This window comes from Labrus mixtus, chromosome 21 (assembly GCF_963584025.1).
Source record: "Labrus mixtus chromosome 21, fLabMix1.1, whole genome shotgun sequence".
NCBI classification, from domain to species: Eukaryota; Metazoa; Chordata; class Actinopteri; order Labriformes; family Labridae; genus Labrus; species Labrus mixtus.
Window position 1 is genome coordinate 22,594,799 of NC_083632.1, and position 23,983 is coordinate 22,618,781.

The 23,983-nt window shown below is 42.7% G+C and overlaps 1 protein-coding gene across 3 annotated transcripts; it reads left to right on the top strand.

Moving 5' to 3' along the window:
* Position 1: 1 nt before the first annotated feature.
* Positions 2-23,899, top strand: LOC132955634 (katanin-interacting protein). 3 transcript variants are annotated; one of them, XM_061028553.1, is made up of 29 exons: positions 2-116; positions 652-773; positions 5,517-5,605; positions 5,830-6,005; positions 6,426-6,538; positions 6,641-6,742; positions 6,904-7,053; positions 7,300-7,540; positions 7,787-7,918; positions 9,168-9,319; positions 11,397-11,503; positions 11,786-11,882; positions 11,997-12,206; positions 12,618-12,755; positions 13,889-14,714; positions 15,487-16,254; positions 16,346-16,554; positions 16,655-16,733; positions 16,819-16,996; positions 17,191-17,356; positions 17,948-18,114; positions 18,208-18,272; positions 19,123-19,233; positions 19,498-19,637; positions 19,748-19,849; positions 20,616-20,776; positions 21,978-22,063; positions 22,172-23,593; positions 23,776-23,899. In XM_061028553.1, the coding sequence occupies exons 2-28, from the start codon at positions 762-764 to the stop codon at positions 22,228-22,230; spliced, it is 4,836 nt and encodes a 1,611-aa protein (XP_060884536.1). In that variant the 5' UTR covers positions 2-116; positions 652-761; the 3' UTR covers positions 22,231-23,593; positions 23,776-23,899. The 3 variants fall into 3 exon arrangements, with proteins under 3 accessions (XP_060884536.1, XP_060884538.1, XP_060884537.1); XM_061028554.1 differs by lacking the exon at positions 2-116 and adding an exon at positions 1,014-1,036 and having other exon boundaries at positions 648-773; XM_061028555.1 differs by lacking the exons at positions 21,978-22,063; positions 22,172-23,593; positions 23,776-23,899 and adding an exon at positions 21,611-21,970.
* The last annotated feature ends 84 nt before the right edge of the window (positions 23,900-23,983 follow it).

Sequence of the window (23,983 nt, forward strand, 5' to 3'; positions counted from 1 at the left end):
TTTTCATTGGTGGAGCTGGTTACTAACCAACAATACTCACTGGACACATGAGAAAGCTCAGCAAAACTCGCGACTTCCAAAGAGAATACATAATTAGTTAATGGTTTATGGTGACGGCACGTTTCTGGTACATAATATTGCTAACATACTGTTGTGCGAGTCTGTGAGAACAAAGCTTTTGTTGCGTTTAATGTTGTCGAGCTAGCTACATGCTAATGCTAACTAGCCGTTCCGTTTGTTGTTAGCGTCTGTGCTAACGGAGCTGTTAGGCAGCTTGTAGACGTTGTTCTCCGTCCGGGAATTACTTGTGCAATAAAAGGTTATCCGACAACTGTACTGGCTGTGTACAAAATAGTAAGATAACCGTGTTACGTTAATTCAGAAATGCCTAACATTATTGCTATTTATGATGTAAAATTCGTATAACAACCGTCGACGTGTGGTGGTCACGTAAAGGTAACCTTAGGCAGATTTATGTTTTGGATAACCTCGAGAATCAAGATGTTAAGCGCTTGTCTTGAAAAGAGCAGGTAATGTGTTATGTTTGATCTTCGTCGTGGGTGGACGACATCTTAAACGAGCTGCCTGCCAGGTGGTTTAGGTGTCATGTCACAGGTAACCTTGGGATACTCATACATGTTATCTCTGCAGCGGAGAGGAAACACAAGATCCATTTCAATGAGACCTCTGAGGAACCCTTCTCGGCCTTCTCCAAAATCTCAGTTCAGATTATGTGAACAGCACCATCCATAGGCTCCCAAATGGATAACGAGGTAAGCAAACATCGTTAAATGTCATCATTGATCTGATCTATGTCTGAGAGTTAAAAATCATCTGTCATTTTAGTTGATTCACATGTATGAGCTCTTAGGATTTTCTGGGCATTTACAGCAACAATGCATTCCATATTTACAGCAAAGTCTCAGCTGTCTCTTGTTTGTTTCTACACTCTGGCACTAACAAGTACTCTCTGTTCTTCCTTCCAATTTCTTTGTTTCCCTCCTGCTTGTCAGATGCTGTAGCCTAGTTCATTTGAGTAAGCGCTTTGAGAATTCTTATCTCATCTTGCATGATTGTTTATAAAACTGAAATGGCATGTGCTGAATGTGACTGTAACGCAGACAACAGATGCTCCATCCAAGACACAGTTTTGTATAAAGCTGGCTTAGAGTGAAAAATAAACCGTTTCTGCACATAGACCGACAGAAATAAAAGGGTCATTTTTAGACATAAAGTAGTGAGTCAGGTTTCATTTAAATCTAGTGAAGCATGGCTTTTAAACAGAAATAATCTGTCTTAAATTGAGATACCTTTCAATTCAGTTTTTTGAATTTGGGCTGCAATGTATGTATAATGCCAAAAAAAGCACACATTACTGCACAATGTAATAGTTCTTGTTTTATTCACTCTTTTGTGCCCACACCTAACAAGTAAACACCTACATTTGACAAGACATCATTGACTCGTAATAGTTGAAAATATTCCACAGGGATCTTGGCCCAACCTTAATCAGAAGCTTTGGGCAATTATCCAACAGTACATTTTGTCATGTTCACTCTCTGCCAATTTTATCTCTGAATTGAGACGCTACAGGCCTTGAGAGTAAACAAATGATCATCAATTTTTAGAAATCATCATGAACAAAATCAGCTGTCATGTTCAGAAAAAAAAGCAAGCCTTCACAGATGGATGCATCTTTTCCAACATATTTTTTCAGCTCGTTCACTGACTCAGTGTTTCTCCTCATTGCATGCTCTGTAGTGGTGCTTCATGTACTAAAGACTGGAGGAGCAGTTTGTTTGCATTCATTCTGTGATGAACATAATGAGGTTGTTTACAGTTTGTGAATGTGAATAATGTTGTTGGTTTCAAATCACCGAAGAACTGAGAGACAATTAGACAAAGATTAAGATTTACTTTATTGAAATTCTGTTTTTACACTCTGTAAGTCATGCAACACACATGCACAAACAGGATCATATGGACATGCACTAATGGAGAGATGTCAGAGTGACGGAGCTGCCCACAGCGGGCGCTCCTGAGCTGGTGGTGGGGAGGGGGTTAGGTGCCTTGCTCAAGGGCACCTCGGCAGTGCTCAGTCCTCAGGTTCCCAACCCAAGTCCCTACAGACTGAGCTACTGCCGCCCCAGTAGCTCCAAAGTTCCACTTATTACAGTTAAACATGATTTGCACCAAAAAGAATATCAATTCATTAACATAGAACCCTGACCTGGGATTCCAGTGTCCGTCACTAATAGAGCAAGGCGCTCTTTTCTGGAGAACACTTACACTAACAGGATGACCATAAGACGTGGACATCATCCTGAGAGAATCCTAAAATCACAGCGTGTGGCCGGCAAACTTCTCTTCCATGTTCTACTGCCTATCTGCAAAGGAATGCATAAAACAGCAAACCACATCTACTTTAAATGAACCCAAACGTAGGTGAAAATCCTGCTGTATCTTCTCAGAAAAACAAACCCTCATTGATTGGTACATTTCAATTAAAACACATTGATAAAAAAAAAAACCCACATTATTACAAATGAGAATGTAAATGAGTTATAAATGTGATGTAAGCAGAGCAGAATACTTGGGTATAGCTTTTGCCTGCAGGTGTGCAGTTATGTGTAAAAATCAAATCATGTTTGAGGTGGTGGAGTTGACATGCCTGAGGAGAGATACAATGTGAAGTCTGGGTTATTCCAAATTGGAGAGCGGGTGGATGATGCGACTGTGGAGTGCTTTCCACCGAGCTGTCAGAGCTGAGGCTATGGTTATATTTTTGAAACGGTTATGATGTTTGATGTTTTGACTGATAAATGGGAGGTCTGATATGATTATATTATTGCATAAAGTCTGTTCAGTTTCAGTCCAGTGTGATTGAAGTTGGGAGGGGCTTAGCCATTTTTTTTTATTTTTTAAAGGAAATTCTGTTGATTGGCCAGGTGATCTGTTTCAAAGTTGGGTGCCTCTAGCCCCCCTTGTGATTTAGCTTTCTGTGAAGTTGACATTTTGAAACAGTTTTGTTTTTCCAATACAATTTTGAGATAAATGAGTCAAGACATTTGAGCCAGGGGGCGATGGGTTGGGTGGGAATCATACAAAACAAATAATTGATTTTTGGAAGGATTTACATTTTTTGACGAAGTAAATCTTAAATCTTTTATTGTTGATATTCTTTCAGAAAGTGAAATCTGTAAGTTAGTCCAGTGATTTAAGTCATCTTGTATTGAATTCAGTAATGGTGTGAAGTTTAGGTTGAACAGCTCTCACAGCTTGGGGGAGGTGTTGATTCCTAGATATTTAATATTACCAGTGAGGAGGTGAAACTTTGTGGAAAGGGCTCCCTTGTGTTCAGAGGGTTAGGAGAGAGGATTTTGACCAGTTAATTGAGTAATTGGACAGTTCTGAGTATGATTTTATAACTGAGAAGCATTCCTGCAAATATGAGTGGGGATCTTTTGTTTGTTGTTGTTGTTTACTTTGATCTTTTCTGCCTCGTTTGTCATGTATGTCACCAGTTTTTCACGCTATAGCACCAATAAAAATAAAAGTAAAAATAAAATAAAAAAATTAATAAAAGGGAAGGTGGGAGGGAGCAACAGGGGAGCTGGTGGAGTTGTCATGCCTGGTTGGGATGGAGGGGTTGTAGAGGACGTGGAGGGGCACCTCGTCCCTGGGCTGGAGAATGAGGGGCACCTCGTCCCTGGGCTGGAGAATGAGGGGCACCTCGTCCCTGGGCTGGAGGATGAGGGGCTGGGGTGTGGTGTGGTGGTCTGGAAAGCGGGAGGGAGCCACAGCGGGACAGGGGAGCTGGTGGAGTTGACATGCCTGGTTGGGATGGAGGGGGTGCAGAGATGGGAGCTCTTCTGGGTAGAGGACGTGGAGGGGCACCTTGTCCCTGGGCTGGAGGATGAGGGGCTGAGGTGTGGTGTGGTGGTCGGGACTCAGAAATGGTAGTTATTGCTACATGCTCACTGTGCTGGAAATTGGCCATGGCCACGTCCACCATGGTCACCCTCTTCTTCTTTTCTTTGCCCTTTTTCAGGAAGGAGGATTGCACAATGTTGTTCACCTGAGAGTTGTCATGGTTACCCTGGTTTGGTGGTTGGGGAGGAGGGCCACCACTAGATGGAGGAAGTGGTTGAGCATGTCTTCGTATCTCATTTTTGACAGCTTCTAAACCTCCTCTCTTCTCAATCAAGTGGTAGATGTCCTTTGAGGTTTCTTTGTCCTTCAGCTCAGCCTCAGAGATGCCGAACAGGTCAAAAAAGCACTTAAGCCACGGGTCCAAAGTACTCAAATCAAAGCCTGTGTTTGGATCCCAGCCTACATGCTCACTGTGCTGGAAGTTGCTGGCCATGTCCGCCTCGGTCAGCCTCTTCTTCTTTTTCTTCTTTTCTCCTCTCTTGTCAATAAAGTGGTAGCTGACCTTTGAGGTTTCTTTGTCCTTCAGCTGAGCCTCAGAGATGCCGCACAGGTCGATCAAGAACTTCAGCTCTGGGTCCAAAGTTCTCAAATCAAAGCCTGTGCTAAGATCCCAATCTACATGTCCAATATGCTGGAAGTTGCTGGCCATCTTCTTCTTTCCTTTGGACTTTTTTCTCCCTTTTTGAGAAGAAACAGTGACAAATGTTGTTCCCCTGAGAGTTGGTTTGGTAACGTTGCTGATGTCTTGGTTTTAGTTGTTGACTGTGGCCGTCAGGCCGGAAGAGAAAGCTACAGAAATTATAGCTCTGTTAGACTTCATTACAGTTAACAAAGCCGTGTTGATCTGCAGACCTACCAAAGAACAATGATCAGTTTCCGTTTAAAAAGGAACACCTAAGTCGCAGTCATGTAATTAACCAGGTAAAGTACCACTAGGTTTTATTATTCTGCCCTCACGATTGTGTTTCTGAGCAAGGCTAGACAGATAGCAAACAAAAACTCCAATAAAACTGTATTCTTGAACAAATTGGCTTTAGTGATGGTCGTTTCTGTATTAGTACTTTGTAGTACACATAACACGTTGACAGTACTTCAATGTTAGCAAATTAGCCGTTAGCAAAGCAGATCTCCATGAATACTCACATCTGGATGCTTAATATTGTCATCATAAACAGAAATATTTCTTCATGAAAATGCGTTTCAAGCAATACATGACATTGTTACTTACGAACAGATGAAGTCCAAGGCTTAAACGTAAGGAGATAACTGAACTGCATGCACACTGTAGGATGAGTAGATGAACTGAAGGTGAAAATGAAACAAAATAAACGCAAAGGGGAGTGGAAAAGTGCCAGTAGTCATATAATGCAGCTCCAGGTTACATTAAATTAATAAAACAACATATTCATGATTTGTTTTTGATTAAAATTTTTCCTAAAAAGAATTTAATTGTGTGTGTGTGTGTGTGTGTGTGTGTGTGTGTGTGTGTGTGTGTGTGTGTGTGTGTGTGTGTGTGTGTGTGTGTGTGTGTGTGTGTGTGTGTGTGTGTGTGTGTGTGTGTACTTTTGCTTGTGTTCTTGAAGGAGAGTCCGATGTGCCAAGGAGAGAAGCTTGCTTCAGCTGTAGATGACACTCTGGATGAATATTTAATCGCCCTCCAGCACAAAAACAGGTGAATAGTGAGACTGGTTGGGAGGGGCTGATATAATTACAGAGAGGAGACACACAACTTTTTATTGCCGCTTAATAACGGCACGGATTTATTTTTTAAAATCTGGATATACAAATTGGAGTGTAAAGTGTGCGAGAGTGGAGATTAAAACGATTGTTCTTCAAAGTGTCACACACGTAATTTATTATTGTCTAGGGTTGTCACCGATTTTCTTTCCTCCTCAGGATCCTAAAGCGCCTCAAAGTCAAAGACCCCAAGGAGATTGAGTTGGAACAGCTTGAGCAAGGTTTTTCAATTTATTTAAATGGAGCCAATGCTGAAGCCAGTAGGAAGCAGCCCAAGAGCTCCGACCACAAGTCTGTCCCCTCCTCACATGCTCAACAGCCTGCACGTACAGCAGGTACGCTACTGCAAGACCAAAATAAACCTACACAAGTCCAAACTCTTATGTAAGACCTCATCATTCTTTTATCCCTCTGATGTGCAGGGGAAATGTCTCTCTTGAGTATTCAGTTTTTTTTTTTTGTTTTTTTAAACTTCGATCGAGGCTCCACATCATACCCTTCATTGCTGCTTCTGTCATCCCGAGACCACATGGAGGAGCAGCTAATAGCCAACACTCCTCAGCTTGTACCGTGCATGGCACGATCTCATGCCCAGTCCTCAGTGAATAAATGATAGTGACAGTTGTAGCTGGCAGCCAGTTCTTAGTTCTTCCTCTCTTCTGTGTGCTGTAGACCATCTGTGTTCCTTCTCCTCTGAGGCAGCAGTCTGGCTGCAAGCTGCTCACGTTCTTTTCTGTGCTGTTACTCATTGGCAGATGTCTGTAGAAGCGCCCACCAGCTAACTGAAGATAGCCGTTATCTGGAGCAGAGCCACAGGAAGAGGAGCCACACTGCCCCAGGAAAGGTCCAAAGGAAAGAATGGGTGCAGGTAGATAGAGGCTTTTAATGAATCGCTCTTGATACTGTTGATTTTTTACTGCGTGTGAAAGTACACACATTAAACTTTTTCCTCTTTTGTCATGTCGGAAAGGATTCTGTCAGAATTCGAACAGAAGAAGGACCAAGTTTGAAAATCTCCCCAGAAAAACACTACTCGGAGGATTTTGAGCCCTATGAAAGCATAGACATGGAGGTAGAGTGAAGTCATAACAATACTACCTACTAAGCCTGTGTGTGGGTGTTTTTATTTTTTCCCGGGGAGGGGCTGTGTGTCAGATGCAGCTGTCTGTACTACTTAGCATCTCTCCATCTCTTGCCATTTCCACTTCATCCAATCATCCTTGTTTCACACAGAGTTCCAGTCTGCACTCTACTCGTAGTCCCTGCTCCCAGAGGGACATCTCCAAGGCGTCACGCTCCTTCAGCTCCAGGCCCGAGAGCCAAGGAGGCCAGGCGAGCCAGGAGCACGGTGAGAAGGTGCTACTCAACCTCGAGGAAGTAAAGGTAAGGAGAGGAAGAAATGTGCACCATGCTCTGCTGTATCCTGTTAAGGAAGCATGAGATGAAGTTAATTATCTAGGTTTTTTTTTTTCTGCTGTATGTTAATTAATTTAAAAAATGATGACTGCACAAATCAAGAGCACACTTAAACTGTCAGCGTGTGTGTGTGTGTGTTTGCGCCTTCCAGTGCTCAAACTGATGACTGTGTCCATGGATGCGTACAAAAAACACTGACATTTTTTACACTAGGTCCTGCGGAGGAGCTTGGAGGTTAGCATGCGGAGGAGCAACCGCGGCTCAGCGGGGGAGGAGTCAGACGAGGAGTGGGTGGAGGAGCACATCGAGAGGGATGAGAGCACTGAGAGTCTGGACGAACTGGGACTGCCTCTCTCGTCCTCCAAGTCATCCTCCAACCCGGCACCGTCTCGGTCCAGCAGTGATCTTGACTCGGCAAACCTCATCGTCCTGGACTTTGGGCCCTCACCTAAAGGTAGGTGTTGGCTTCTTTCATATGTGAATTTGTTATTGATTTCTAGGGTGAGTCCTGGTTGTCTGGTAGTGGTTCCATTCTCCTCTTAATCTGCTTCATCAGCACAGACCTGCACCTATCTGTGCACACCTAAAATATTAGTCAACTGATGGGATATAGAAAGACTGAAGGCCTTTTATGCATGCAGACTAACACTGTATTCCCACTCTGACAGTTTTCCTCTGTGTCATTTTCTCCACATGACAGGTCGTAAGATTGAACGCTCCCTGTCAGCAAAAAGGAAAGAAAGCATCGACCCTTTTATACCCACCAAGCCTATGTTAGTGAAGAGCAAGACATTAGATAGGCCACCTTCCAGAGACAGCTGGGATGGTCAGAGTAAGTCTTTTAATACTTTTTAAATTTGAAACCGGTGCTAATCTGAGATCTAGATAAACAAACTCAAATATTCAAGAATATGGTATTCAGTGTTTCCCAAAGTGCTTTATAGTAAAGGCAACTGCTTTAACAACACACGCCCTCCGCCTTAACTACCATTGTAGAAAAAAAAAAAAAAAGATCCTCTTGTCAGATCTAACAGTAGCTCCGGATGCTGTTGGATGCTCCTTTAGATCTGACCCCCATGGTTCGGGCCACACGTGATCCGCTGAAATGCAACTTTTACAGCCTCATCTCACAGTGTCTGACAACAATCTGAAATTCATCGTCAATGATGTTACAGCCTGCTGTAGCTGAAAACTTAAGCCTGGCTCACACTGCAGGATAATCGGGCCGATTTAAGCTCCGATTCTTCCTTCCCGACAATCTCAGGGTCTCTCCCGACTCAAGGCTGCTCGGACCCGATTCTCTGTTCAGATTATCTTGTAGTGTGAGCGGTACAAAGATCCAATCTTAACGTCCCCGATCTGCCCGGCGATCGTCGGGGACACCCTGATTTATTTCAAACATGTTTGATATTTAGAATTTAAAATCTTGACGTTTATGTCATGAAAGGGTCCGGTGTGACTACAATATAATCACAAGAGACAAGAGAGGACTGTAGTCATGGTGACCAGCGGCAGGACGCAACCCAGCGGTTTTTTTTTTTTTAGTTTTCTGTCCAGATCATCAGTGCAGCACTTTTTTGAAATTTGTATCCATATATCTACAATTGTATCAACTTCTCTATATCCTAAAACAACTTCCACTTCCTTCTCTTTCACCAACTGTCGTCCTTTGTTTTTTTCAAATGAAACTTTATTAACAATTGTCCATGCTCCGTCCCGATTTCACTCATACAGTGAGAGCTCTCTGGCCGTGTCCGACAATCGGGTCGTACAGTGTGAGCACATCAATTTCAAGGTCTGGCCGGGCGTCATAAACGATTCAGTCGTACAGTGTGAGCTCACATGCCACCCCGACTTTTATACAATCGGGGGGAAATCTCAAAGTGTGAGCCAGACTTTAGACAAACTCAGTTCCAGAATGCTTTGTTTGGTTACTGGATGGAACTTCAGTTCTTTGAGCACATGCATAGCCCTCTGACGGACTTTACTATCGATTTGGTAACAAATACTGTTGTTGAAATGATATTCTTCTCATATTACAGTCAGTTGTACTCAGATAAACCACACGCTTTCTTCTGAAGGGCCAAGAAGTCGAGTGGAGAGGCCTCTGTCAGCAGCCAAAAAGGCTTCCATTGAGGAGCGGGACCCAGAGGACATGGCATGCAGGGTACGCCAGGCTATCCAGAGAGAGAATGAGCCCATGCAGAGTTTGGATCGCTTCAGTCGCAACACGGTATGTCAGACAGTAATTGTCTCTACTTAACTGTGGACATCTTTAATTACAAAACAGCTAGTAGTTGTTTTAATGCTACCTCAAAGAACATTCATGTGTTTCTAAGGTTTTTAGAAGCACAAGTTCATCAGTTTTGTGTGAATTTCGTTGCAGACATTGCTGATCGTTCTGGTCTTTATGTCCTTAATGCATGTTTTGAGTTTAGCAGTCGGCCTTGTCTGGCCCCATTCAATCAATCAATTTTTATTTGTATAGCATCAACTCATAACAAGTGTTATCTGGAGACACTTTACAAAAAGCAGGTAAAAGACCTTACTCATTGTTATGTTACAAAAAGCAGGTAAAAGCATGAGCACTTTAGCAAAGCAGCAAAAGTTAACAGTGGTAAGAAAAAACTGCCTTATTAAAAGGCAGAAATCTTCGACCATTGATAGGTATAACTTGGTATCATCTGCAGAACAATGAAAACGCTACCAAGAGGAAGTCGAATAGAACTGGTTGGTGCCCCCTAGCCTTGTGGAACTCTGCCCCTAACTTAGGACTCATAGATAATGTGTACAAACAGAGGTTGGTCTGATAAATCGGGTTTATTCTAGTTCAATGTGGTTTGTTTATTTCCAGTTAAGTGTTCAGTCTGTGTAACAAGATGTGATGGTTGAATGAGAGAGTTAAAGTAAAGAGAGGAGTTCTTCATCTGAAGCAAGCAGGAGATCATGTTAATTTTTACCAGTGTTGTCTTAGCGCTTTGGTGGACTCTAGCGCTCCACCGATGATGCTAAAAATAAACAATGTCTGTGATGAAAGTCAAACACCTGGTTGTCACCTGCTTTCTTGAGGATCTTCAAAAGAAGGGGATGGTTAGATATTTGTTATATCTGGATCAAGAGTAAGCTTTTTAAGACGAGGTTCAGTTAAAGCTACTTGAAATGACTGTGGTATGTGGTATATGTAGTATGGATCATTTTAATTCTGCTTTACACTCTGTTATTGAGAGTCATGCTTCTCACACACACATGCACAAACAAGACCTGTGGACATTAGTGGAGAGATGTCAGAGTGGGGCTGTTACACACTGCTATGCAAGGAGTGCACCAGAGCTGTTTAGGGGTCCAGTGCCTTGCTCAAGGGCAACTCAGCAGTGCTCGAACTGGCGACCCTCCATTTCCCAACCCAAGTCCCTACAGACTGAGCTACTGCCGCCAATCAGTCAGGGTTAATTGGTCATATTTATTAAAGAAATGCTGACTAAGGTTAAGAGACAGTTTGAGGATTTTGATGATTAAGTCTTAATTTCTCCACTGGCTCCCTGTCCCTTACCGTATCCAATTCAAATCCTTCTCCTCACACGTAAAGCCCTTTATCCAATTCAAATCCTTCTCCTCACACGTAAAGCCCTTAACCACCAGGCCCCCTCCTACCTCACGGCTCTCCTTCACCCTCACACTCCTGCACGCAGCCTCCGTTCTTCAAAACCTCCTATCTCCCCCTCTTAGAACCAAACACCGAACCTGGGGGGACAGAACCTTCTCCATAGCTGCCCCCTCCCTCTGGAACTCACTCCCTACACACATTCAACACTGCACCGACCCTCCTACTTTCAAATCACTGATCAAAACTCACCTCTTTAAACTTTTAATGTATGATTGTGATGTATTTCCTGTTTTCTGTAGTTTACCTTTATTGTTGTTATCTTTATTATTTGTGTGTAATGTTGCAATGTCTGTTAGTCTGTCCTTACTGTGCTGTTCTTTCTGTTTTTAACTATTGTACAGTGTCTTTATTATTATTATTATTATTATTATTATTATTAATTTAAGGAAGGCAAAGGGAGAACAGTTCATCACTAACAGTACAGGGTAGGTACAAATGCTGTAGAGACACCATGGTTTGCTTTTTTCTTCTATTTGTCATAAGTAGTAGACTTCCTTAGCGTTTCACAGGGCCTTCCTTTACTTTTTTTTAATATGCCATTTTAACTTAACATGATGCTGCCCATACAACTATAGTGCTCTGAATTTGTCTCACATGTAAGCCCCGCTTTTGTATCTTTTTTATTTTGCCTCCTTTTTTTATCCAGGGCAGGGGACACCAGATGATGAATGGCTCGGTGCGCCTCAACAGCCATGACAAAGATGAGAACAGTGTCACCATGGCAATGAACAGAATAACACTCATGGGACAAAGGTATGCTGAGACGATACGGAACGTGCATGTATGTTCTGAGTGACAGAAGGACGTCTGTACTTGTCATAGTAATCTTGTACAACCGTGCATCCTGCAATGTCAGAATAATAACGTTGTAGTGTTTAATTGAAACTATATGAAGAAATGTATGGTGTTCACACCCTTTGACCTTGAGAGACATATGTCAGCGCGAGTGTGCTCGGCCATCAATCAACATTAATGGCTGAAGGTCAGGGATAAATGACCAAACACCAGATTTCATGGTGTTATCCTTCTGTTCAGACAACAACAGAAGCTGCTGAAAGCCTTGGAGAAACTTGAAGCATCACCCAGCAACAACATATCTCAGAGTGTCAAAACAGATTCTAACAAGCAGCCGGTGAGTCAGTGACGAGTGTCTCACGCTTCAGAATGAATTATCCCAATACTGCTGAGTGTGAACGAGACACACACGCACAGAAGCACTTGTCAACATTTCCTGTTGTCGTTGCAGAGACACCAGTCTTCGATCGAGGTCACTCCTGCATTGTATGTTACCATGGAGATCCTGTCAAACTGGGGGAACGCTCTGCAGGTCGGGCTGACTGAGTTGCAGTTTTTCTGCCTCAGAAACAAGAGGCTGTATGTCTCGCCTCACGACCTGGACATCAGGAACACTGACTACCCCGGGAATCTGGGGTCCCTTGTCAATGGAAAGATGAAGGTCAGTGTCAGCTGCCTGCTTCTGGAATAATGCTGGAATACTTTCTGCCTCATGAATGTAATCTGCAATAAACATTAAAATTAGCGTTGTATGACCTGGGTTCAGTGTTCTTGTTTACATCACATTTGTATGGATCAAAGTAAAAGTACAATGAGGCTTCTCACTGCAGATATTTCTACTTGTCATAGTGGGACAACAAACATTATGGCTCAGTTCCTTTTTTCCGAGTCCCAGTAGGTAGTGCCTGTGATCAAGTGAGCTCTTTGACAAGACCCTGAATCTTTAAAAACCGAGAAATGATGCAGCCATCAATCATGTTACTAATTTTAATCATGCTTTGTACCTGTCTGCTGTGCACTATTTATATGAACAAAGCACTTACTATTTTTTTTTCCACTTCTGTATCGGCAGACCACCAAAGAGCGTCACATGTGGGCGTGTCCGTTCCACCCTCCCATCCAGCTGTACTTCATCATCAGGAACACAGAGCGCTCCCCTGACTTTGGAATATCTCGCATCAAAATCTGGAACTACAACAGAAGCCTAAATGTATGTGCTTTTTTTTTTATTATTCATGTATGCTTCACTTTCATACAATGTAAGCTTTTTGATTAAACTTGTCACACATTATTTGATTTATCCCCCTTGCTGTCTGTGGCACTAGATCTCATAAATCCAGCATGCTTCTGTGTTGTCACTGTACTAAGCTCAACTGTGGAGGCGTGATCATGCCAGGGGTGTGGTTTCTGTTAGCAGTGGTCGGTTGAGCTGCCAGTCAGACTGTCCAAATGTGGAACAACGAGAGATTAGATTCAAAGGATTAGCGTTTAGGGGGACCGCGGGCTTCTGCCTCTCGGCCTTAATGCTGTTTACACACACAAAGACCCCCGCTCTATCTCTTTCTATGTTACCTCAGCCGTCTAGAATGACTTGATGTCCTGATCCAGGAAGGTAAGGAGCTGTTATAGGGTTTATTTTAACCTTGGTTAAAGTGATTTACTACCTTGAAGATCGCACAGATTTGAGTTGGGCTTGAGTCCTTTCTTTGAGGCAGCCATGTCTGTGAGAGCTCTGATTACTATTAGCTTTGCATGTATGGACTGAGTGCTTTAGGGTTTGCAGCTTGTTTTAAGCTTGAATAAGAATTATGTTCTTCACTGTACAACAAATACATAGTATAAAATGCTAAATACTTCCATGTGATGCCATTTAAAACTCAATCCTGTGTTTCATTCATTTGCATCTCCTGTCCATTCTTAAAAAAGGATATTTGAACATCAGATAATGAAATCTTCAATAATTCTACATTTTTGTAGCGTAAGTTGGTACCAGAATTCACATTTTGTGCCAATTGTTAAACCTGACTTCATTTAATTTTATTGGTCATTGAAGCTCTTTTTTTTTTCTTTTTTAGGATTTTTCTTTTTTTTTCTTTTTAATAATTATTTTTATTACTTTCGTGCTTTCCATCAGTCAGACTTACAAGTTTTTATCAACCAATATAATACCATAACATTTAACTTAGTTTACACTTTTCAAGAGTGAAATCAGGATCACAAGATATTTACCTTTATATCCCGAGACACAACAGAGAAAACACATAAAATAAAACAAAAAATATATATATATAATTCAATAAATATAGAAACATGTACATTAATGTCCCATTCATGCTTTTTTAGGATATTGACATTGGTGCCCGGCACATAAAGCTGTACCTGAACAGCACGTTGGTGTTTGAAGGTGAGCTGGAGAAGGGCTGCGGCAACCAAGTTTTTGACTACAGCACCACGATTGACCTCAAGGACTTCCAGGTGTCAGACTCCTTGTATTCCAGCCCTGTGTCTTCAGGACACAGTCTACGAGGGGTGAGCCCCCAGCGCCATGACGACAAGAGGGGTGTGGAGGTCAGCAGCATCCAGAGACTCCCAAATTCCACTCAGCAGTCCTCAGATACAGCAGGCCAGGATATGATGGACACACCTCTACCGCCTATCACTCCCACTTCCTCCGCTCGCCACTCCTCCACACAGAGGAGCTCTTTTGATCTGTCCGAGGAGCCCCTTTCTCTCAGGCATCAGTCGGAGCCGCCTGCACCCATGGAGCAGACTGTCACCACCCAGCCGTCGTCAACACGGGTTGCTCCCCAGTGGCTGCAGCCCCTGAACCGAGGAGCTCCAGAGGGCTGCGAGGCCGGCAGGGAGAAGCCCCGGTGGCTGGTGCCCCAACACTCAGCAGAGCCCAAATCTCCATCATCCTCCTCGTCCTCCTCGATGCTCCCAGAGCTGCCGTGCAACCCGGCTCGAGTGTGCAGGGGGACGGAGAGGACAACAAACGGGAGTCAGTGGAAGACTAACTCTGTGGACCTGAGCTCTGACCTGCTGGAGGAGCTCGAAGAGCAGAAGCCCGACAGGCCAATCAGCGGACGCAGGAGCTCTGTCCGAAACACAGCGAGCGCCAGACCGACAGACGGGCAGCACCTCCGAGCTACTGCACAGACAAACACAGGTAGGAGAGGCTGCTACCTCGGAGTTATGATGGTCAAACACAGCGTGCGTGCGTGTGTGTGTTTTGCTAAGAGAATAGAAGGGGAACACACTTCAGATGAGCAGATCAGAAACTAAAGTAAGTCAAATACAATACAACACAATTAATACAAAATATTCACATGTAACCTGTGGCGGCTGTGGATCAGTTGGTAGAGTTGTCGCCTCTCCCGCTGCTTCAGTGGTGGTGTATGAATGGATTAGTTACTTCTGATGGATGATACTACATAGTGATCACTACCATCAGTGTGTGAATGTGTAGGTGTGACATGCAGTGTAAAAGCACTTTGAGTAGTCAGGAGACTAGAAAAGTCTATATAATCTCAAGTCCATTTACCATTTACCATAACCTGAGCTAGTATTGTAGAACAATCAGACAGAGACGTATGGCTTGTGAACCGAGGATCTGTTTATTTCTTTTATAACATCCCAATCATCACACTGGGCAATTACAACATGTGTGCTATATAAAGACCATGTCCAAGAAGTTTCTTGGACAGACAACTGGTCTATTACCAGGAGAGGGTGGGTGGGTATGTGTGCGCGAGTATCAGAACATGACCTTATGACCTGGCTATATTTAGAGGTTAGATAACTGTTGGTTTGTGCCTGTTGCTGTCCAGATTGAGTGTTTCTCTTATGATTACAGTATTACAAAAGTGAACAGTCATTGAATGATTATCGTAGTTCCTTTAGTTGAACAGTAATTGAAAGCGTATGTTTGTATTCTCCAGAGGAGCCGATGTCACTGGTGAGCACCAGCAGGAGGCAGAACGCTGCTCGCTCTCAGCTGCACAGCCAACAGGACGACACCCTCATGGAGTCCTGGGACTCTCTCACCAAGTTCAACCAGTGCCAGCGTGGACGCATCTCCAACATGGGCTTCGAGGGGGACATCTTTGATGAGTTCCTCCAGAGGCAGGGACGTGGTCCACCCACAGTCCAGATGAACCCTTCCGCAGCACCCAGGAGCCCGGTTTCCTCTATTACGGATCAGGGGGCCCTTTGTGAAAACCCTGAAGATGATCCGTCCATGGAGCGGGAGGATGAGTTTGAGATCCCAGTGCTGCCACACGGCCAAAGGCTGATCGTCAACATCCTGTCCACATGGGGCGACCGCCACTACGTGGGCCTCAATGGGCTCGAGGTTTTCAGTTCCAGCGGAGAGCCACTACAGCCCGCTCACATCCGTGCTGACCCTCCAGACATCAACATCCTCCCCGCATACGGCAAAGACCCACGAGTCGTCACCAACTTGATCAACGGGGTTAATCGTACCCAGGATGACATGCACCTTTGGCTCGCGCCGTTCACCCCCGGTCGAAACCACACCATCTTCCTGGACTTTGGAGCTCCTCACCAGGTGGCCATGATCCGGGTTTGGAACTACAACAAGTCTCGCATTCACTCCTTCAGAGGGGTCAAGGAGGTGGAAATGCTGCTGGACGGACGCTGCATCTTTAGGGGCGAGATCGCCAAGGCCTCTGGGACCCTGTCAGGAGGTAGGAAAACAAAAACAGCCTTAAAAGTTTTTATTTTTCCATTGTGTGTCTATTTTTTAATTCTCTTTTCCTGACTTTGCCATCATTTCAGGGCTGGACCAGTTCGGTGACACCATCCTGTTCACCACCGACGACGACATCCTCGAGGCAATGTCTCGCTACGACGAAACCTTTCTCAGTGACGGCGAGGGTCCAGAGGGCCTGGTGTGTGAGGAGGAGCTGCAGAGGCCACGTACCGCTGACGGAGAGGGAGAGGAAAGACCCTTCACACAGGCCGGTTTCAGAGAGGAAGACCTCCAGGTAAAGAAGGTTTTTCATGAGTTGCTTGTTAATGTAAGTACAAAGGCAGCATGAAAGCATGAAACCGTTCTGACATGAATCTCTTCACATGTTCTTTTAGCTTAAACTCCACCTCAACCCCTCTGTGAGCCAGTGTGAGGAGAACATGGAGCTCCATCCTGGGATGTACACTGGAAAGTGTGAGTAGATATTTAGCATCATCTCAGCAGTTGTACACTTTTTTTTGTGAGACCTACAGCAACTCTCGCCCTCCCGCCACTGCAGGCCTTAGACTAGAGTTGGTGTTGACCTGGGGGGACTCTCACTACATGGGCCTGACAGGACTGGAGGTGGTGGGGAAGGATGGAGAGAGTTTACCTTTAGACCTCAGTATGATGGCTGCCTCGCCCAGAGACCTCAACGACCTGCCTGAGTACGGACACGACCTGCGAACACTTGATAAGTACGTCTGACCCTGTGTGCTCCTTTTCTTTTTGACTCTCAGTATAAAAGGTGTGGTAGTAGTAGAATAACCTTAATTACATCATTCATATAAATGTCTTCATCCTCTTCCCCCTCCCTAAAAAAATCTAATCTTAAATCCAAACAACAACAAAAAAACCACATCATTTTCTTGTGTCTGCTTTTATTACCCAGGCTTATAGATGGCAACAATATAACCACTGACGACCAGCACATGTGGCTGATCCCTTTCTCCTATGGAGAGCCCCACGTCTTAAACATGACATTTATCAAGACCCAGACCATCGCAGGACTCCGTATTTGGAACTACAACAAGTCCCCCGAGGACTCGTACAGAGGGGTGAGACACTTTCTGACGACCCAAACCAGGGCCGCTTTTCTTCTACTTCATTAAGATGGACTTTAAATGTAGTTTTTGTGTGTGTGTGTGTGTGTGTGTGTGTGTGTGTGTGTGTGTGTGTGTGTGTGTGTGTGTGTGTGTGTGTGTGTGTGTGTGTGTGTGTGTGTGTGTGTGTGTGTGTGTGTGTGTGTGTGTGTGTGTGTGTGTGTGTGTGTGTGTGTGTGTGTGTGTGTGTGTGTGTGTGTGTGTGTGTGAGTGAGAGAGATGTTCTGCTCTGGGATAATCTGTTATCTTTGTTATAGTTTATGTTTGTATTACTGTGATGTTTTAATTGTGACCTGTCGAGGGACTGCAGATGTAAACTAGCTCTAAGCTAACTCTGCTACAATGCATCAAATGACAACATTTATCTTTAATATTGAACATGTTCCCTTACAAATACAAAGTTAATGCCCATCAGTACTAGATGTTAAAGTGTGGTCAGTACGAGAGCAATACAAGTTCCTTTGAAATAATGAAAGAAGATGGTATGTTGTTTACATTCTCTGTAGGGTGCTTTAAACTACACAGAAATCTACATCTTTTGTTCAGGTGAAGGTGGTTCACGTGTTCGTGGACGATGTCTCCATCTCTCCGCCCGACGGCTTCCTGATTCGGAAAGGACCAGGCAACTGTCACTTTGACTTCGCTCAGGAAATCCTCTTCATAGATTTCCTCCACAAGCCCACTGCCAACCAGGGTGCAGAGGACTACCACAAGTAGGCGCCACACATTGAGTTAACATGTTCTCTTATTTCATAAGAAAGTTTTAAAAAATTTACTCATTCATAATGTCAATGTTTCTATTTCAGAGGAAGCTCTAAGAAACAGGAGCAGGCCAGTATGGATTATGAATCTCCCATCATGCCTTGTGGCTGTATCCTTCTCATATAGATTGAGCAGATATATTACAGATGTGTCATTCATTTATGTGTTTTGATGTTTTTTTAGATTAAAAGTTTTGTTTAGAATCTCTCGTTGGTCATGTTGAAACACATTATGCTATAGTGGGCTCTAGAGCACTATTTCTAATACTAATAATATATCACTCACTGGTATTAATTGCATGAAAGCAAATTAGCATTTTGGATCCCTTTTAAATTGCAGGTGAGATTTATTTAGCAGAACCAAAAACAATTGGGGGGTATTTTGAAGAATTTTAAGTCCAAACTTGCAGGTCAGACACTGAAATTAAAAAATAAAGGATGAAATTGAGCTTTTTGTATTTCATAAGGTTGGACTTGAGCTGTTTTTTCACATATGCACTCCTGATAATTTCAGGAGGACTGCTCCAGATATTCTCCTGACCTGGCTGTTCAATAATTCACCCGCTGTGAGGTGGGGTTAGGGTGTAGACGACATGTAAAAAAAAATACAATGCGGAAGTAGTGGACGAAGCAACAGAGTCCACTTTACAATGCTATAATGGTAATATTTGCCTTTACATCAATGCTATGCGTAGTCACAGGATATAAACGTGACCACCCTCTCCTACTGGCTCGAGGTGAATTCTCTGTAGAATATCCTGCTGCGTTCATCATCAGCTCACTCGGGGGCTGGCAGTAGAAACCCCCGGGTGAAGTCTGTTTGAATTCACACATACAGCTCCTCCTGGAAACATCAGGAGGTTTTTCAGGAGTTCTCCGCCTGTGTGAAAGCCCTATCGGATACAGCCTGTGTCTGATGTATGTCATACATGTTGTTAAGACCTTGACCTCCACCATCAGTCATCTTCCAGCTGCAGCTGTTAACAACCTGGGGAGACCCGTACTACATCGGCCTCAACGGTCTGGAGTTTTACGACCAGAACCACGAGAAGATCAACCTCAGTGAAAACAGTATCCTTTCCTAAACTATCTTCATTATTTCAAATATATCACAATAATCTTTCACTTTATGAGTCTGTTGTGTTAATAAACAACAAACAATTATTTTGATTATGATTTCAAAGTCACTAATTTTAAGTTGCTAGTTGCATAATTGTTATACAATCTCAACTGTTTTCATCTAACTACAGTTACTGATTGACCTGATCTGTAAAAAATTAAGTTAGAGGAATTTTATTGTGTATGCGCTCCAGTGTGTTCCTCAACGTCCACCAGACATTGCTGCTTTTCCCGACAGCGTGAACGTGCTGGACAATGTGAGCGGTGATGTGCGGACTCCAGATAAATTAATAGATGGTGCGGACAGCACCCACGATGGAAGACATATGTGGTTAGCCCCGGTGCTTCCTGGACTGGTGAGGACATAAAGAGATAACAAGTGGCCACAGTGCAATCCATTAAGCGTCTCAGTGAAGAGACTGTTCCACTCCATGTTTGTTTCAGTGCATGGCTTGTTCCCTCACAGGTGAACCGTGTGTACGTCATCTTTGATCAGCCGGTGACAGTGTCCATGATCAAACTGTGGAACTACTCGAAGACACCACACAGGGGAGTGAAGGAGTTTGGGGTAAGATGTCTGCTGTGAGCTTAGAAATCAGTTTTTCTGTCTTAAAAATGTATATTGTCAGGCGCTGGTTTGCTTAGTGGGTAGAGTGGACGCCACATGCATAGCAGCTGCAGTCCTCACACTGGTCCAGGGGCGCCGCCAGGAACTCCGGGCCCCATGAAAATATATCATACCCTTACCACGGCCCAAACTAACCCGGAAATTTCTATGACCGCACCTCTACAAATGACCCATAAAAACTTTGAACAACTATGCTTTGTTACACCCTGAACATGGAAGATAAATAATCACTGTAATATTTCCTCATAGTTTAAAAATAATTTAAACTTTGTAATATACACACCTTTCAGACAGTTGAAGAAGGGGGGAGAGGGGCCTTTGAGACAGACTCCACATTTTTTCCAGAAAGGAATTCTGAATGTTTGTTTATTTATTCAGACAATTTTAGTGATCTTATTGCAGTTATAACTTAGAGAAAAAAGCAAAATAAGAAATACATTTTTATTTCAGGCCCATGAAGGGCCCCCCTCCCCACTAGGGCCCTGGGTAGTCAGTCCACTTTTCCCCCCACTATGACGCCCCTGCACTGGTCACAAGTTCAATTCCCAATGCTGATGCTATTTCATGCCCCACTCTGACCCCCCACATTTCATGTCACTTTAAAATCTGTACTATCAAACGAGAAACATATATCTTAAGAAAAATGTATCTCTAGTAAAAGAAAATCATTGTGTGTGTGTGTGTGTGTGTGTGTTTGTGTGTGCAGCTGCTGGTGGACGACCTCCTGGTGTATAACGGTATCCTGGACTGTGTGTGCCAGGTGGCGCGAGGCATTCTGCCCACCTGTGATTCATTGGTGCCCTATCACACCATCCTGTTCACAGACAACGCCTACATTGCACACAGGGAGAGGAACACTGTCATCAGGTAACCTGGACGTTTCATCAGCCAGAACACTGTGACCACCTCTGTAATGCAAAGCGAGCCAATACAAAGGTTCCACTTTGATGAAGTAGATGAATAATAGAATATTATAATTTAAGTTGTAGTGGATGATGGTAGTGTACTTGACTGCATTATATAGAAAAGTGTTCTTCATACTTTGATCTCTTCATTCATGTTAATGGAGCAGGCAGAATCAAAGGAACATCTTTTTTACAGTATATAATGCACTCCAGTACACCACCATGACTTCATATAATGAATTCATATAAAATAGAAATATCACTTTTCTGACCATGTCAACAGAGAATGAAAATGAATTAATCTCTTAGAAGTAGATCTGAATTTCAATTTGATTGCAATAGTTTGCACAAATGGTCAAAACGTCTGATTGGTGTATATGATCTACTTGTTTTTATAGGCTAGTTGTTGGGAAAAAGAACGTTCCTTAAAAAAAACCTTAATAAGACTTAATCCAACAGTGCAAAATGTATGTTTAGTAATATATATATATAATTTACAAAAATGAACTATTTGCCCTTAATTTGCTGTAAGCCCACTTCCAAATATAGTTTTTATTTTGATCAAACACAGATATATTGGGAAATACTTCATCTTAGTCTAAAATGTGGATGTTATAGTTATTCAATAAGATTTGGGTGCTGCCACTTGTTTGGGTTTTAAAGTGGGTCACTGAGGTCATCACCTTGGAAACGGCTTGTCATATAAAATTGGTCGACAAACTATAGTGATATTCAGCCTCAAGTGTCTCAAAGTAGTGACTTTTCATAAACGTAGATATGCTCTTCTCCACCTCAGCCCCCGCGGCAGCAGACTCCACCAACAGTGAGTAACATAGCACCTCCCGGTGGTCCATCCCAGTACTGAAGATTCCACCAGTGCCCTCGAATGCCCCCCCCCCTCCCTCAGCCATCCCTCTCCCTGCTTCTCTCACACTTTACTTGTGATGTCCCAGTACCCCCCCCCCCCCCCCCCCCCCCCCTTCTCTCTTTATCTCTCTCCTTCATATTTAGCCCCACCCCTCGTCTCAAGGCCTGGACCTGCCGCCTTCAAGCTTTGTTATCAGTCCAACCCCCATGTTCTGTCCTTTCCCTCTACTTGTTCTCTTTTAGAACGACAAATCAACTTATCCATGCTGTGTCTTTGTTTTTTTGCTGTGTTGCAGTAATTATGTGGAGGATCAGGATGTGAAGATGACCAATGAGAACCAGATAGTCCATCATAACAAGAAGAAACAGACCGCAGATCCAGGTAAAAAAAATAAAATAAAAAAAACTCAAAATATGCCATCTTGATACTTAAAATGTCAAGCATCTGACGGTGAAATAAGAGACTAATCTTTATTCTGCCAATTTGCAGCTCTTCGGCCTAAAACCTGCATGACTGATGGCGGGAAACATGGAAAGAGGAGGTACTGACGGACAAACAGACAGAACTTTAAGGGAGGATATTTTTCACCAACTTTTTTGTGGTTGACTTTTGAAACCTCCCAAAACGACACTGAAGAGGACGGAGCTGGTTTGAGCACACACTCCTCTTCTCCTTGAAATGACAACACATGTCAACATGTGAGAACATGTACTGTATGGTTGTTCCTCCCACAGTGCCAGGATAACCCTGTGAGGCTGCATTGAATCAGCCTCATTATTGTGCCTAGTACTACACACTATATCTGTGGCTGCTAATTGTGAATTTGTGCTGCATATTTAATGCTGCTTGTGGCGTGCAAATAATAGAAGAAAAAAAAAAAAAAAAGCTCTTGGGCCACATGTCAACACTCTCACAGCCTATAGGATCAGCTCTCTGCCTAATGGGTTTGAAAACTGACTAACACTCCCACCAGTGCACCCCCCACTCACAATGCTATGCAGATACTAATTGAAATCGTTATTTATATGTCGGCTAATATATTTCAAAGCCAAATGTTTGTTTGTTTTCTCCAGTGAGGTTTTCACCTTTAGGAGATTTCTACTTATGGCTAAAGTGGTACACTTATAGTAAAAAAAAAACAGCAAAGTGGTCAGATTTTTGTACATTTCAACTTGAATGAAACAAAGTACACACTCGATTCTTCAACATATATTCGGCTTCACATAATGTCTTTGTTTTTTTTCTGCTTTGCATCAGGTAGAAAAAACAAACAAACTTGTTTGCAATCCAAGTGACCTTTATTGAAGTTGCGATGAAAGGTAGGCAAACACTTCTTGAGCCAGTAAAGCGGTTTTTAGTCTTTTATTTTGAAAAACCTAAATGTAGTTTTGCTGGCTTAGATCTTGAGTAGATTCAGTAACTGGCAACTTCTCATATGCAAATACTATAACCTTACCTCAAATTGAGAAGAATGATGGATAAAAAGGGATTCATCTAATTCTACCTTCACTATTAAACTTGGTGTTGTACTCTTCATTTGTTCATCTGTTCTAACGTGTTGCATGAAAGTCTCCTCAGCGGTTATCACCCTTCAATATTTCAGTGGAGGAGTTTTTACTGCTGCTTCTTTGAGCCCCGATATGAACGACTTCACACTCCTTACTGATGATGGGAGTTAGGTGTAAATGAAATGCAGTTTTATGTATTTAATTTCAGTGTGTTGCACTGCATCAACAGTCATCACTCTGGCGGTGGCTATTTTTGTTGGTGCAACATTTAGTGTTTTAAAATATTTAATTATTTTTCTAATCCTGATTAAATATGTATATTTGTTGTAGGTTTATTTGAATGAATAAAATGTAAAACAAATATTTGTTGACATTTGTAGTTCTTTTTTTTCATTTGTTGCTCGTTTTTTTACATATGTGGTTTTTTTTATTTGTTGCTCTTTTTTATATCTGTAGTTCTTTTTTCATTTGTAGTTCTTTTTTTCATTTGTAGTTCTTTATTTCATTTGTTGGTTTTTTTACATCTGTAGTTCTTTTTTCATTTGTAGTTCTTTTTTCATCTGTAGTTCTTTTTTTCATTTGTAGTTCTTTTTTTCATTTGTAGTTCTTTTTTTACATCTGTAGTTCTTTTTTTCATTTGTTCTTTTTTTCATTTGTAGTTCTTTTTTTACATCTGTAGTTATTTTTTTCATTTGTAGTTCTTTTTTCATCTGTAGTTCTTTTTTTCATTTGTAGTTCTTTTTTCATCTGTAGTTCTTTTTTTCATTTGTAGTTCTTTTTTTACATCTGTAGT

What these genes read in the sequence shown, in the direction of transcription:
- LOC132955634 (XM_061028553.1), top strand. An exon ending in ATGAAAGCATAGACATGGAG is followed by an intron (nt 6,743 to 6,903) that starts GTAGAGTGAAGT and finishes TGTTTCACACAG; the next exon opens with AGTTCCAGTCTGCACTCTAC. An exon ending in GAGAGGAACACTGTCATCAG is followed by an intron (nt 20,777 to 21,977) that starts GTAACCTGGACG and finishes GCTGTGTTGCAG; the next exon opens with TAATTATGTGGAGGATCAGG.